The 14,621-nt window shown below is 38.8% G+C and overlaps 1 protein-coding gene across 2 annotated transcripts; it reads right to left on the bottom strand.

Annotated features, from left to right (window-relative positions):
* Window positions 1-6,116: 6,116 nt before the first annotated feature.
* On the bottom strand, window positions 6,117-12,823 carry SERPINB3 (serpin family B member 3). 2 transcript variants are annotated; one of them, XM_032872163.1, is made up of 7 exons: window positions 12,656-12,823; window positions 12,070-12,126; window positions 10,734-10,862; window positions 9,845-9,962; window positions 8,860-8,999; window positions 8,396-8,551; window positions 6,117-6,518 (listed from the first exon to the last, which is right to left on the bottom strand). In XM_032872163.1, the coding sequence occupies exons 1-7, from the start codon at window positions 12,821-12,823 to the stop codon at window positions 6,117-6,119; spliced, it is 1,170 nt and encodes a 389-aa protein (XP_032728054.1). The 2 variants fall into 2 exon arrangements, with proteins under 2 accessions (XP_032728054.1, XP_032728055.1); XM_032872164.1 differs by having other exon boundaries at window positions 8,396-8,488.
* Between the last annotated feature and the right edge of the window lie 1,798 nt (window positions 12,824-14,621).

Raw genomic sequence — 14,621 nt, 5'->3', positions numbered from 1 at the left:
AGTGCCAGAACCACCAGCACCAGTAGCAGCCACAGCACAATCCTCTAACTTTGCTGGGAGACCAAAGCATGGCCAACTTGTCCTTAGCCACCATATTGGAACCTAAGCTGCTGTTTCATTAGCTCTAAAGTGTTTTTTGGATTTCATGAAGAGCAGCAGTTCTCTCCGTTGTCTTACATCTCTACATCAGCATTTGGAAGTGAGTGTTCCAGGGCACCAATATGTGTATTAAGCCCATCAGGGGTGTTTAAAAGTTCTGGCTCACTAAGCTCACACTGACGAATCCCCTGGGTTTTAAAAAATACTTGCTTATGATGCTATATTTGTGATGTATTCTGCATCTCCAAGCAGATTTTACCTCACTGCCATCAGGAAAGCCTGACCCTGCAGCATGTGTTCTGAGCTGTCTCAGTGTGCATCAAGGTCATTGATGTGCTCCTCTTGCAGTGGGCATAAACATTACCACAGAGAGGTGAAAATGCAGATAGTGCTCCATTTGTAGTGTGCAATTTATCTTCATTTCACTTTAGTCTGACCACTTAAAGTGGAAGCTATTGTTTTTCTTAAAATTATTGTTAGATAAAAACTTTAGGTGAAAGAGTCCTTCTTAGGGAGAAAACAATTGCATTTTTAGTCTCACTTGAAATATGAATCATCTTGGCAATATTTTGGATTATGTGTGTTACTGGTTTCCACCTATTTGGGTAGACAATGATCAGGAGCAGAGACAATATAGTTTTAGATATTATGATTCTAGAAGACCAGGGACTGTCCTTGGGTTTCTGTGCTCTGAGACAGCCCTGTCCTCTGGGGAACCACACATATACAGCCACTTGGCAGGGTAGAACCCTCAGTGAATTCTGGTCTCTTGTGTCTTTTATAAATTGTCTTACTGAACTTAGAAGTTTGCCTTTCTTATGGGATCCTTAAGCTTTTCAGATTTCTAGTTTTCTGATTGCCCACCAGCTATTTTCTGACTGATCTCAGCTACTTCCATGGAATATGTTGGTCACCCTGTATCTGAGAACCCACCACATAATACAGGATGACACATTGAAGGTACAGAATAATTGTTTGTTGAATGGCCTACACTATGCTGCACACAGTGAGACAGAGAACACATTTTTTTGATGTTTATTATGTCTTTTGTAATAGAAATACAAATGAGTTCTTATAGAACAAATGATGGGCTCCCAAGTGACTTAGGGAAATGACTCAATCATCCATTAATTTGTTACATAGTCACTGGCCACCTGTGTGAGCTCCCAGGTGTACAGCATAAGTAATTCTGACAGATGCCCCATTCTGATGGAGTCGATAGGATTGTACTTTGAGGGTTTTCCCCAGAAAAGGATGATATCATTTCATAAAGGAAGAAAGTATCTATAAACAGAAATAGTTGGTGAGGCGTGACTTTCATCTTTGACTGTTGTGAAAATTGTATCCAAAACTGACATAAAAATAGCTTTAAATTTTAAAATAGTGTATTTTATCCAATGATATGTAATGGAAAATTGTCTAGAAATGAATTTTCTCATTAAACTCTTTCAAATCTCAAATTAAAATTAAAATTTGGTAATTTTTAATGTCTCGATCAGTAAAGGCAGCTTGGTAGATCACACATCGCAGAATTCTGCTTTTTATTTTTCAGCTTCATGATTCTTCTTGCTCCATATGACAGGAATACTAGCATGTAATTAAATAGGGTTAAAAATATATGAATAAATTGAGAATTGGCCCACGTTGCTCTTAAAAACATACTTAAGTTTTTTTCCACTCAAGTACTTCCAGAGGCAGTAGTCACTGTATTTTGTGCAATTCTGTTCCTTTTTCTCCTCTGTCCACTTTTTTGAGGCATAGTTTACATTAAGCAAAATGCATATACTCTTGGTGGGCACGTCACTGCCTTTTGAAAACATTAACACTTGGATAGCCACCAGCTGATCAAGTTGTAAAGCAAGCATTCATTCCACCAGAAATTTCCACCGGACTCGTTCACCATCAGTATCCTCTCCAGCTTCAGCCCCAGGAAACCACTAATCAGCTTTTTGTCACCCCAGGTTGGACTACATGTAGGTGGAATTACTTACATTACGTGCTCTTTCTGTCTTGCTTTTTTGGCCCAGTGCGGTGTGGGGAAGGTTCACCCGTGCTGCTGCAGGGGTCAGTAGCGTCTTCCTCTGTACCACCAAGATTGGTCCCACTCTGTTTATCCATTCACCTGCCGATGCAAATTTGAGTTATTTCTAGTTTTTGGCCCCTCTGAATAAGGCTACTGTGAACATTTGTATATAGCCCTTTTGTGGACACATATTTTCTGTTCTCTGGGGTAAGTATCAGGGAGTGGAGTTGCTAGATCACATGTCAAGTAAATGTTTACGTTTTATCAGAAAATTACCAAACTGATTTCCAAGGTGGTTGTACCTTTCCGTGTTCCCCACCAGTATTAAGATGACAGTTCATATAGAGTTTCATAGAGGTTTTTTTTTGTTCCACATTCTCTCCCAACACTTGATGTGGCCAGTTTTTAAAATGAAGATCAAAGTTTTGGCCACTCTATGAGGTGTGAGGTGGTGTTCTGTTTGGGAGAATCCTTCAAAGCATATAAATATCCATTCCTTATAAAACTTTTAATTCTATCATTTGTTTATTTTATCTCAGTATAGACTCATTATATTCTGTTTTATTCAATGAGTTAGAATGTATTACTTTAAAAATAAAGATACAAGATTTGAGTTGTCTATCAATTTCTCTGTATATGGCCACAGTATGGAGGTAGTTGGTTCTCTGGCCTTAAAATATAGGCAAAGTTTTTCAGTTCTCATAACTAGCTATCAGTCATGCCCTCTACTTGACCTGACCCTAATGCCTTTGGGCTTTTATCATATCTTGTTTGCTCTTATAACATTCCTTTAAAAAACCCAACTGGGTGATGGGCATCGGGAAGGATATGTGTTGTGATGAACACTGGGTATTATATAAAACTGATGAATCACAGACCTGTTGCCCCTGAAACAAATAATACATTAATTAAAAAAAAAACCCATCTAAAATAACAAGTAGTTGAAAGTTGCGATCTAAAGGGATTCCAACAATCAATTCTTCACCCCCCCCAAACATTATACAAGTTTAAACTTCATTGAATCATTAAAAATTAGTTCATACCCATGGTGGCATTCTAAGTTTATTTATTGTTTAAAATTTTCTTTTAAAATATACTTCACGGTCCCTGGTCCTAGGCTAAACTTCTTTTTTTTTTTTTTAAATTTTTTATTTTTTCAGCGTAACAGTATTCATTATTTTTGCGCCACACCCAGTGCTCCATGCAATCCATGCCCTCTACAATACCCACCACCTGGATCCCCCAACCTCCCACCCTCCACCCCTTCAAAACCCTCAGATTGTTTCTCAGAGTCCACAGTCTCTCATGGTTCATCTCCCCTTCCAATTTCCCTCAACTCCCTTCTCTCCATCTCCCCTTGTCCTCCATGCTATTATCTTCTCTTTCTTTTCTTTAATCTCATGAGGTACCCCAGTGCCTCTTGTTCATCAAAGCAACTGCCTCCCACCTTACCTTCTCTGCCCAGCCTATTCACCACGTGGTTTACAACGTTACCTACTCTCTTGCCAGTCTTTGAGTTGCGTTGACCAAATCTCATACTTAGATGGGGAAATATTTACTTCCTCTGCTCTGTTCTTGGGCTGCTGAATTCTGCTGAAGAAGATTTAGACCTTGCTCAGATCCTCTAAAGTTCATGTTTTATGAAATCAGTGGAGATTCAGTAGTGCCTGAGAGGGATTTGGACTGAACACAGTCCCTTAAGCAAAGCTGTGTTCTAGAAACTAAAAGTTGTCAATATCTGATGTTTGTATATTGACACACTTCGAAGTCAGTTCTAGGCCCTCCTTTCTTATCACTTTATACTCTCTCCCCGGGATCTGTTCTTGCCTTTAGGTGCCTATTTTTTTTTTTTTAATATGCCTATATGTGGCTACAATATTCTTTTAGATAGCATCATTTTATTTTTTTTTAAAGTTTTTAAAAAACTTTTTGACATAGAGAGAAAGAACGTACAAGCAGGGGAAGTGGCAGGGAGGAGAAACAGGTTCCCACTGAACAGAGAACCTGAAGTGTGGCTTGATCCCAGAACCCTGGGGTTCCAACCCAGGACCTTGGGATCATGACCTGAGCTGAAGGCTTATGATTAACTGACTGAGCCACCCAGATATCCCAGATAGCATCACTTTGTTAATTGCCTGGAGGTGATTATATTTTCATATAATTTTCATTTGAGATACATTTTTATTTTATTTTATTTGACAGAGGGAGAGAAAGCACAAGCAGGGGGAGCAGGGAGGGAGAGGGAGAAGCAGGATCCTTCTGAGCAGAGAGTCTTACACGAGGCTTAATCCCAGAACCCTGAGATCATGGCCTGAGCTGAAGGCACATGCTTTTTGTGTGTGTGTGTGCATGTGTGAACATTTTCTTTTATTGGGCTTTATATATATAATCAATAAAGTCAAAGTAATATATAAATATCACAGTACAAAAAAGGAAAAATATAAATAGTGCTTTTACTCCATGAAAAAAAAATTTTAACATTTTAATTTAATTTTATATTTTTCATGTTCCAGGAGTCATTGTTTATGTACCATACCCACTGCTCCACACAATATGTGCCCTCCATAATACCCAGCACCAGGCTCACCCATCTCCCCAACTCCCTCCCCTCCATAATCCTTAGTTTGTTCTCAGAATCCACAGTCTCTCATCTTTCATCTTCCCTTCCGATTTACCCCAATTCACATTTCCTTTCCTTCTCCTAGGTGCCTATTTTTTTAAACCATGTTTCAGAGTTCCTGAGTAAACATGGTAAAACTTACATTAGGCGTGACACGTTTAGAGCTTCAGATCATATCCGGCATCTGAGCTCCAGACTCCTCTATGTTCAGGTGCATCCATTTGGATGTCTCAAAAGTAATTAAACTTCAGCAAATATAGACCTAAACCCAGAATATTTTCTTCTCTCCAAAACAAAATCTTTTTCCATTCAATCCACTGGGAAGGCCAGAGTCTCGGACATCATTTTTGGCTTCCATCTCTCATTTCTGTCCCATATGACATGTTGCTAGAATCCTGTGCATTTTACTCTTTAAATAATTATTACATATCTGTTTTCTTAGCGCTGCTCCTGACATTCTAATGGCTTACTAATTAATCTCACTGTGTCTGCGCTGTTCTTTCCTCTCATCTATTCATATCATAAGAGCCAGAAGTATATTTAAAAAATGCAGATATGCAGCGGGGGGTGGGAGGTTGGGGGATACAGGTGGTGGGTGTTGGAGAGGGCACGGATTGCATGGAGCACTGGGTATGGTGCAAAAACAAGGAATACTGTTATGCTGAAAAAAAAAGTTAAAAAAAATGCAGATATGATGATCTCATTCTCCTCTTTGGAGAACAAACAACTGAAACCTATAATGGCTTTCTGTTTATTTTAGGGTAAAATAGGAAGTTGTTAACATGGGCTTCAGAGCTTTTCATGATTTAGTACCAACCTACCATCAGCGTTATGATGTTCTACTCCTACTTTGAATTTTCTTTTTTATATGACAATATATTTCTAAGTTATCTTTGCTGTGTGTGGTAGGCCAATTTTTACTTTATTGAAAAGAGAAAAAGAAAAAGCAACAAATAATATGAATAATTGCTTTATTGATAATGTATTTCATAAAAGAAATTTAGACATGTAAGTGTTCCAGATATCACATAATTAAAAAAAGTGAGGGTATCTAGGTTAATAAGTTTGAGTAGTACGTATGATTTTTGAAATAGGTGATACGATTTCAAATTTGGTAGAAGATAGTGGGTTTAAAACATCCTTTTATCTTATGTGGAACATTTTGTCCAAAGGGGAATTACCACTAGGAGATGAAGTAGGTTTACATGTGTTCATAGAAGGGGAGAGATAGACAGACGTGCTATTTCAACCATTACATTCTTAGTGACTATGAGATTGGATTGGAAAAAGAATTAAAGAGAAGCTGTTGTTTCTAGCAGTCCCTGTACTGGAACAGCTGTGAATTTCCTCTTAATAGCATCAGGGTAGTTGCATCTAAGGGGAAGAGACTCTGCCCAAGAAGAGGATGCTGTTGGTCTTATTGTGCCTGATGAGGAACAAGAAAGGGTGATCGCAATGGAAAGGGTGAGTTGGTAGTGATCTGACTTTAACAACTACCGCTGTAGAGCTTGCAGCCTCTGTGCCCTCTTCAGTCACCTCCACAAAGGACTTGTGTATGACTTTAGATACCAGGAGATCCTTCACCCCGGTCATGCCTGAGAGGTTGGCTCTCTGTGGATTGAAGACATCCGCCATCCCCAGGGCTCTCAGTGTGTCCTTGAGGTCATAGGTCTCTTCCACTTTGAACCGGGGTAAGTATAAATCCACATAGTTATCACGCATGTTCTGTGAGCTTGTCCATTTTATTAGTTTCTCAGCGGTCAGTTGGTCTTCAAGCTACAACAGTGGAAGAAAAGGAACAGCTGACGTGATTCTCATTGGATGTCAGACACGATTTATTTAACATTGGGTTGAATTGTAGAAAACTTTTATTTAAACAGTAAATGCAAATGCAGAAGATTCAGTGTATCACATCTTATCTGAGCAGGCAAAAATAACACAATCATAAATACATTTTATATAATTGAAAAATGTATTATGTATTCATGACTGTTATATATAAGCATAAATGTGCAAATATCTATACATGTGTATATATGGATATATATGCACATATATGTGCATACAACAGAATTATTAAAGTTATTTTGTAAGAGATGAACTGTATCTATTTTTTACACTCCCCACATTTGACATGCATCTTTTTCAAATGGACTTCTCTTGTTAATATCCTTGTGTACATAATTTTGTACATCCTAATTGAATAATTTTTATTGCATAGGCACTACTTTTACTCCTTTTTCTTGCTTGACCTATTTGTAAATATTTCTTAAATAGATATAAATTTCTCTAATCGAGTTTAAATTGTTACACAATACTACTTCTAAATTGATATACGATGTATATATGTTTACTTAATATTTTTAAGCATTCACTATGTGTCAGTCCCTAAATTAAACTATTTGTAATACAAAGATGCGCCAAAATTTGAATTTTTCAATGTGTTGAGCCACTTCTGTCCAAAACCTTTTGCCTTGTTTGCATTAGTTACTTTAGGTCAAAATCCCCAGGACTGGGCGCCTGAGTGGCTCAGTGGGTTAAAGCCTCTGCCTTCAGCTTAGGTCATGATCCCAGGGTCCTGGGATCGAGCCCCACATCGGGCTCTCTGCTCCGCAGGGAGCCTGCTTCCTCCTCTCTCTCTGCCTGCCTCTCTGCCTACTTGTGATCTCTGTCAAATAAATAAATAAAATCTTAAAAAAAAAATCCCCAAGACTGGGATTCCTGATGTCATTGATAATGAGGATTGCTGAGCTGGAGTATGAATACTGTCATGGCCCTTCACATGTATTGCTGTATTACTTTCCCTGAGGATCTCCAGGTCCGCTGTTAGCACTGTATCTATTTTGGGTGCGGCAAGTTCACTGTGACTTTAGCAGCATGACTGGCTGTTGGGAGTCATTGGAAGCTGCCATGTTTGGAAAGTCCTGACTGCGCTAGTCCTTACTGATTAGATCTTTGCCTTTGGTATTTTTATATATTAACTTTATTATAACAGGTTTAAGAGGAAAATTATAATCCCCTCACACACCCTTTTTTTTTTTTTTTTTCCACTCTGAGCAATGAGGCTCCAAATGACTTTTGAGTTCTTAGGGACAGAATACTTCCAAATTGAAAAGTAGGCATCAAGATAAATATGTTTGTCTATTATCTACAAGACCACTGTGATTTGATATTTAAAATGTACCTTTTGTTGTTTTAATTTGTTTCTTTTGTTTATGAGTGAGCTTGCAAATATTTCCATGTGTCACCTACATATGAATCTTCATTTCCTTGTCTTCAAATAAATATACTGGGATATATTAGAAGTTCTTATGGTTGCAGAATGTTAATGTGTGTGCCTAGGTATGTTTCTTCTGAACTGACATTCCATGGTCTCATCAGAATATTAAAGGGATCTGTGATGTTGAGATTTTCTGTATATTCTTCCATATGACACTATGACATTTAAGATATTTACTCTCTGGGGCACCAGATTCTCCTTAACAATTCTTTTTTAGGCTGTATGCAGAGAAGAAACTATGTACTCTGTACTTGAACTCTGTTAGCCAACACCACCAATCTGTGAGCATTACTTCAATGAACAGCCTATACAAGCATTGTACTACAAGGAAATCAGGCAAATAGTGGGACGATTTGGAGGTACAAGATTTTACCTTCTGCAGACCATCCACTTCATCTGGCAGCAGCAACATCATGCTTAGATCTTTGCCTTTGTATGGTATTTCCAGGATCTTCGCTTGTATGTCCTCCAGTGAGGTGAACTTAAAAACGTTGACTTGTTTCATCATTTGTACAGGTTTGCTTGTATCCTGCGGTAATTAATGTGGCAAACAAATGCCACGGGAGGCATCAGTCAAAAGAAGATAATACTATTGAGAATACCAAAGACATCCTCCTTCTAAAAGATGATATGTGAAATCTGTAAATTAGAAGCAAGAATTTCTTCGAGTATGTCTATCTAAATAAAGTAAAAAAAAAAACAGGAAGAAAATACAACCATGAAAAATTTTATTTTCTAAAAACAAACAACCTGCTGTTGTACATGCAATCAGGTATGAGTTCAAAGTTAACGTTCCATTTATGAGTGTGTTACATTATTATAAATAAATTACAATACCTTGTTCAGCCAAAATTCTTTTTCCAAAGTGTTTTTTTTATCAAATTTGTTGTCCCACTGTCCTTTGAAATAGATGGCGTTCACCAGAACCAGCCTGGTAAACTCAAGAGAGTTTTTGGGAAGCAGATCCTTGATTTTTTCTGCAAAAGAAAGAAAATCAAAGGTCTGCTGGGAAAGTACAAGTGGTTTGTCTGGAAGATGCTTTGAAAGTTATAGTGGATCGTTAATTATTCACACAAGTCACTACTTTAGGGACTGTGAGCAGTAATTCTCGAGGTGCATCTTTCCTTCTGGCACCAGCTTGATGGAGTTACCCTCGCTGGAGACACCCCTTCTTGTCTTTGGGAAAGGTGTTCAGATTCTCTGTCTTTGGGTGACTTCAGTCATCTCACACAGAATATGGATGAATTGATTTCAGCTACTCTTATAGCATATCCATTTCCACCCTCGCTCTCTCCCCGAATTCTTCTGTGCCTTCATTCTTCACTCCTCCCTCTTCTCTCCCTTCCTTTCTATTTTTTCAGCTTTGGGCTTACTGCTCTGAGGAACTAGGGCTTGATTTTTCTTTAGGACAAAGGGCGTGAGCTCTGTCACCTGTAACACATGCCCTGTGCTGTCAGACAACACAGTCCATGGTTGTCTTCCTCTCTATTCTCCACTTTGAGAATTTAAAGGATGTGAACCAAGATGGGGTCTGAGCAGAGTCTTGGGATCCACAAAGGTATTGTCATCTATGGCCATGAGCAAACACAGATTGCCAGCTATGTTTCTTTGTAATTGTTTTTCTTTTATACCTCCTGGGTTCCCTTGTTGCGTTCCACAATTACCTGAACCATTCCATCATCTGTAGTGCCCTCCTCTAGCCTCTCTGCAAAGCCACCTCCCTCAACCCACTGGCACCTCATATGGTGTCAAGAACAGGTTTTACACACACCAGAGACTCAAAAAAAAAAGTGGCTTTTATGGGTGATCTCTCATACCCTACCATGAGTTTGGCTTTCCACCCAGGAATTAATCTTCTTACGACTTTCTTCTGGAGCATTGCTAAAATCAACAGATTCCACACTGGTCAGGTAAAATTTCTTAACATTATCCATGTATTCCTTTGACATGGGAAGGAAGAAAGGAAGAATTAAGAGTAATATATCCATAACTATATATTCCCAATTAGTTATCTTCAATCTTGACAAAATATGGTACAGGAATCTGGACCCTGAAGAAATCTACATTGTCTTGCCCATGTTTATTTTATACAGTAAGTGTGTGGGTAATGTGAAAAAGAAGTACAGGCTGGCACAAGAATGAGGTCTTTTTAAGGCAGTACCTTCTGGACATAGACTGGGGCAGAAGAGGCTGTAGGTTGCAAGCTGCAAAGCACAATGCTCCAAAGGAGATGGTGGGCGTCTGGGACTCCTCAACAGTTCTACCAGTCCATAGGGTTCTTGCTTTTACTCATATCTTCTATTCTGGGCACTCAGTATTCCCTGACACTTTCCCAACTTCCCATAGAGACTCCACGCCTGCCCTCTCATCAGTATCCCAGTAGCCATACATTTTCTAGGTCATTGCCCACCAAAATTTACACTGTGTGACTGAATGGTGTCAGATCATTGGGGGCATCTCATGACTTCCTTTGTGCTGAACCCCCTCTTGGGTTATGAAGTAATGCCTAAACCCACACTCTATATTGATGGATTACCCAGTTCTAGGACGCGTCATTTGGTATAGTTGAGGCAAGGGAATCTTGTACCCTGTGTGAATGCTCTGCCTGTGGGTCAGCCAGGTTCGTCTGCCTCAGTCTCTCCCATTTCGTCGTTGGAGGACATAGGACCCAGGATTCAGATTAAAGATGTGGCAGGCCAGATGAAACTTACTTGAAGAAACTGATAATTTTTTTCTCCATAGAGCTTGTTGGCGATGTTCAGTTCATATGCATCAGTGGGTTTCTTTAATTCAGTCAGAAGCTTTTGAAATTGATGGTGCACATTTCCCAACTTTTCAACCTTCAAATATAAAAAAGAAGGTTCACTGCATTCTCTGTCAATGGAAATATAAATACTAACCCCATGTAAACTATTAGATCCAAAGCTAAAGTTTGGTAGTCCCACAGATAATATTCATTGTTATTCCCTGATTTTTGGCGGATTTACTTAAATATTCTTCAGGATCCTTACATTCAGTCTCCTCCAGGAAATTCTTTCTTCCTGCTTTGAATAATCCAGTCTTTTCACTTCTTGACTATAGATACCTCATGATTCTGCCATTGGATTGTCCTTTAATTGGTACAAATAGGTTAAGCTTCCCAGCTAAACTTAAGGTCTTTAAGGGCTAGAGGCACATTTAATTTTAACAGCCATTAATAGTATGATAATATTGAATTTATATATTTCAGTTACATTATGACATGAAGCCCTTTACTCTCTTAGATTTTATTTCTTCTAAGACCTGTTGACCATGATCTATGGCTCTTCATTAATGATATCATACTTTAAGTGTAGGAGCAGCATGTGCAGTGGTAAGGGCTTTACATTGGTATCTCTAAGTCTTTAATCCTATTCAGATGAAAACAAGAAACTCGGAATTAAATAAATTTTCCAAAGGGATGCAGGTAGCAGAGTCAAGTTTTGAACACAGGTCTGTCTGAATCCAAAGCCTTCTGTTTGCTAGCTAAGAGTTTTGGACCTTAAGGCTATAACTATATATCTCATCTAATCATTTTCCAAAATGTGCTTGGATGTGGAAATCCCACTTATGAATTAATTAAAATTATATTATTTTACAGTGTTATGATTACTGTAATTATTAGTCTATATAATAATACATAAAATTTATCAGGGTTTCCAGTAATCTAGACACTGTTATAATGTTTTGCATCTGCTTGTATGCATTAAGACAGATTCTTTTATTACTCCCAGTTTACTGGGATGGGGTCACTGTGCCTCAGAGTGGTTGTGTCTTGTTCATGTTCTCTGTTGGTGAACAGCAAACCAGGAATTTGAAGGTCTTTAGGCACAGTGTTGATCTCCCCTCAGGAGACAGAAGTATGAAATAAATATGTCATATGAAATGAGGTACAACTCTGTCCAATGTATTTTACCTAAGATATTTCTTAAAAATGGGCTTTTCACATATTATCTGAAATTCCTAAATTAAAGTATGACCCTCTTGAATATGCAATTCTCCTTCTAGACTCAAGACTCTGTCACTCACATCGTCTGTTGTAGTTCTTCCTTCTGTGTTCTCTGTGACTTCATTAAAGTGAAGGACCTGGAAGAGACAGGAAGTGGGGCAAGAAAACTATTCAAAAGATTGGGAAATAAAAAAGAAAAAAAGAACCCAAATCCAAACAAAACAAAACCCCAAACTAAAACCAAAACCAAAACCAAACCAAAATACTAAACAAAGGAAAAAGAACTTCAGTATAAACATTTGCTCCTTGAAAAAACCAGACACTACAAAGAATCCTGTGTCATTATTTATTGCTGAGAAAACATGAAATGTTTTGCATGAATTTAAGTCAGTGCATCACTTCTCCCATTACTCTTCCCTGTAAGCCTTTCCTCTGTTTGTTGTGCGATTGGGGGAGTTCATCCCAGCTATCAGAGTAAATGTAGGCATGGGAAGTGAATGGGGCAGAGCCCTGGAGGACACGTGCCCCCTATGGCCCTGTGCATAGCGAGTCATGGGAATGCTTGCTCAGTCTCCTGCGCTGCACAGCCAGATCTGTGGTCATCTGCATGCAAACCAACCGAGAAATCAGTCTAAGCTGGTAAGTGTATAGGAAGCGGACACCTACCTTCTCCATTTCGAATGCAGTGTTTTCTTTGGCTCCTAGGTAGGTCATAGCTAATGCTGATGAGATGGAGAGAGGGGAGTAGAAGATGTTGTCATCCTTTTTTGATGTTTTGAACTGTTGGAACAGATCAAATGCGAAGTGGGTGTTTGCTGCACTGAGTGAATTCATGGCGACCTTGGTGAGACCTGGAACTCCTAGAAAAAAGCATCAGATTCATTTTATGACTTTACTGAAGGGAAGTTTAGTCTGTAATGAACTTTTCTTAAGAGAAATGGCTTATATTTAGATTGTGAGATTCTGGCAACTAAAGTTTTTCTTCTACTTTTCAAGCCTCTTTCAACATATTTGTATTAATTTCATAATTAAATGACTATCGAATTACTATGTAAAAAAAAGCTTTCATGAGAAAGTAATAGAACATCTTTATCTTTCTTCTGTCACTGGCAGTAGTAGGCCTGGGTAGGAAAGGCTTTAGTACAGACCCCAACACAGAGGTTCAGCCAGCTCCCATGAGGCACCTCTCTGCCTTTTCCTTCCAGGTTCTTTGCGAGTCAGAGACTCTCCTCCCCACCACATGTGTGCCTAAGGGAGCATTTGTTTAATCAGAAATAAATTAGCTAAAGGATAAATCAAATGAAGGAGATATTTCAATTTTATCCCGGCAGAATAAGTAAAACACAGTCACACAAAATATAGTCACACACACAATGCATGATAGAAAAAATGCCATTGCCATTATTTTCAGAAATGATCCCTGTTATTGAGCCGGAGCAGGAGGCACATACCTGTGTTCCTGAAGGAAGCAGAGGTGGGCAGGGAGCCTGTCAGCCTGTGTGTGGTGAACACTGAACTCCTGAATATATAGCTCGCTCCTGCCACCTTCTAGTCCTCGTGATCGGTATTTCAAGTAAATCAACTTTTGATTTCTTAACCAGGCTAACCATCATATGAATCAACTCAAAATATTTATGAGAATAAAACATGAGTATTCTACTCCTGTACTTCCTTCTCACCTGCAGCAAAATACTGCGGACCTGCCACGGTTGGCTCTCGTGAAAGGCAGCTAGGTGTCTTTATAATACCAACGAGGACAGAGTTACAACTTCCTCGCTTGGCCCTGCCACATCCACCCGGAAATAATCTTTGAAGAAGCTTTCTCTTGGATGTGGATGTCTTTAAGGTCCACTTCAAACATAAACAGCGAAAAAGCTTATATTTTCTAAAGTTCCAAAAGGACTTCTTCAACCTGTCAATTTCCTTAGTAATTATTCTGTATAACCAGGAAAATAGCTCGAGTTCTGTCTAAAGTTGCTACTGATGTAGTGTCTCAACAGTCCATGGAGAACAAGAACCTGTTGCCTTTCCCTAAAGGCTGTATCTCGAAAGTAGTCCTCCTTGTTACCATCCATGCCCCCTTGCAGCCGGTCCCAGATTTTCCCTGTTTTTTTTTTTTTTTTTAAGGTCAGTGGGAAATTCATTTACCCTTCAGTGTTAACATACTCACAGGGGGAAGAAAGATGGATAAGGACAGGGAACATCTTATGTGGCAGCCTTCTAGTTTTTTATATAAATATGAATAAAAAAACAAATTGTCTGAGCTCCAGAATTGTGACATTTCTCTGTCCCTTGCCCTTTAGCATACCAGCTTCACAGTCATGGTACTGGGCACCATAGTCAACTGCTTGTAAGAAAAAATGAGACAAAGGTGTTCCTTGAACGCCATGGTTAAGTCTCATATACATGACGTTCTCACAGGTACAATCATATTAAAAACTTGACTTTTACCAAGCAGTGATAGGTATTCACCTATTTACAACTTTTACAACTTATTAAGGCAGGTCTCTTTGTTATCTCCATTGTATAGATGACAGAAATGAGGCACAAAGCAGTTGAATAAAAGCTCAGGTGTCTGCAGGTAGTGAATTGCACAGGTGAGATATCAGGCAGATTAGCTGGCTCGGGAACC

This window comes from Lontra canadensis, unplaced genomic scaffold (assembly GCF_010015895.1).
Source record: "Lontra canadensis isolate GAN:19392208 unplaced genomic scaffold, GSC_riverotter_1.0 scaffold44, whole genome shotgun sequence".
Classification (NCBI taxonomy): Eukaryota; Metazoa; Chordata; class Mammalia; order Carnivora; family Mustelidae; genus Lontra; species Lontra canadensis.
This window is presented reverse-complemented; position numbering and strand designations above follow the sequence as displayed.

Excerpts from the sequence above, each read along its gene's own strand:
- SERPINB3 (XM_032872163.1), bottom strand. The coding sequence starts at position 12,823 with ATGAATTCACTCAGTGCAGCAAACACCCACTTCGCATTTGATCTGTTC. Across the intron at positions 8,552-8,859 it reads AAGAATTTTGGCTGAACAAG|GATACAAGCAAACCTGTACA; the intron begins GTATTGTAATTT and ends TAATTACCGCAG. Across the intron at positions 6,519-8,395 it reads AAGTGGATGGTCTGCAGAAG|CTTGAAGACCAACTGACCGC; the intron begins GTAAAATCTTGT and ends CCACTGTTGTAG.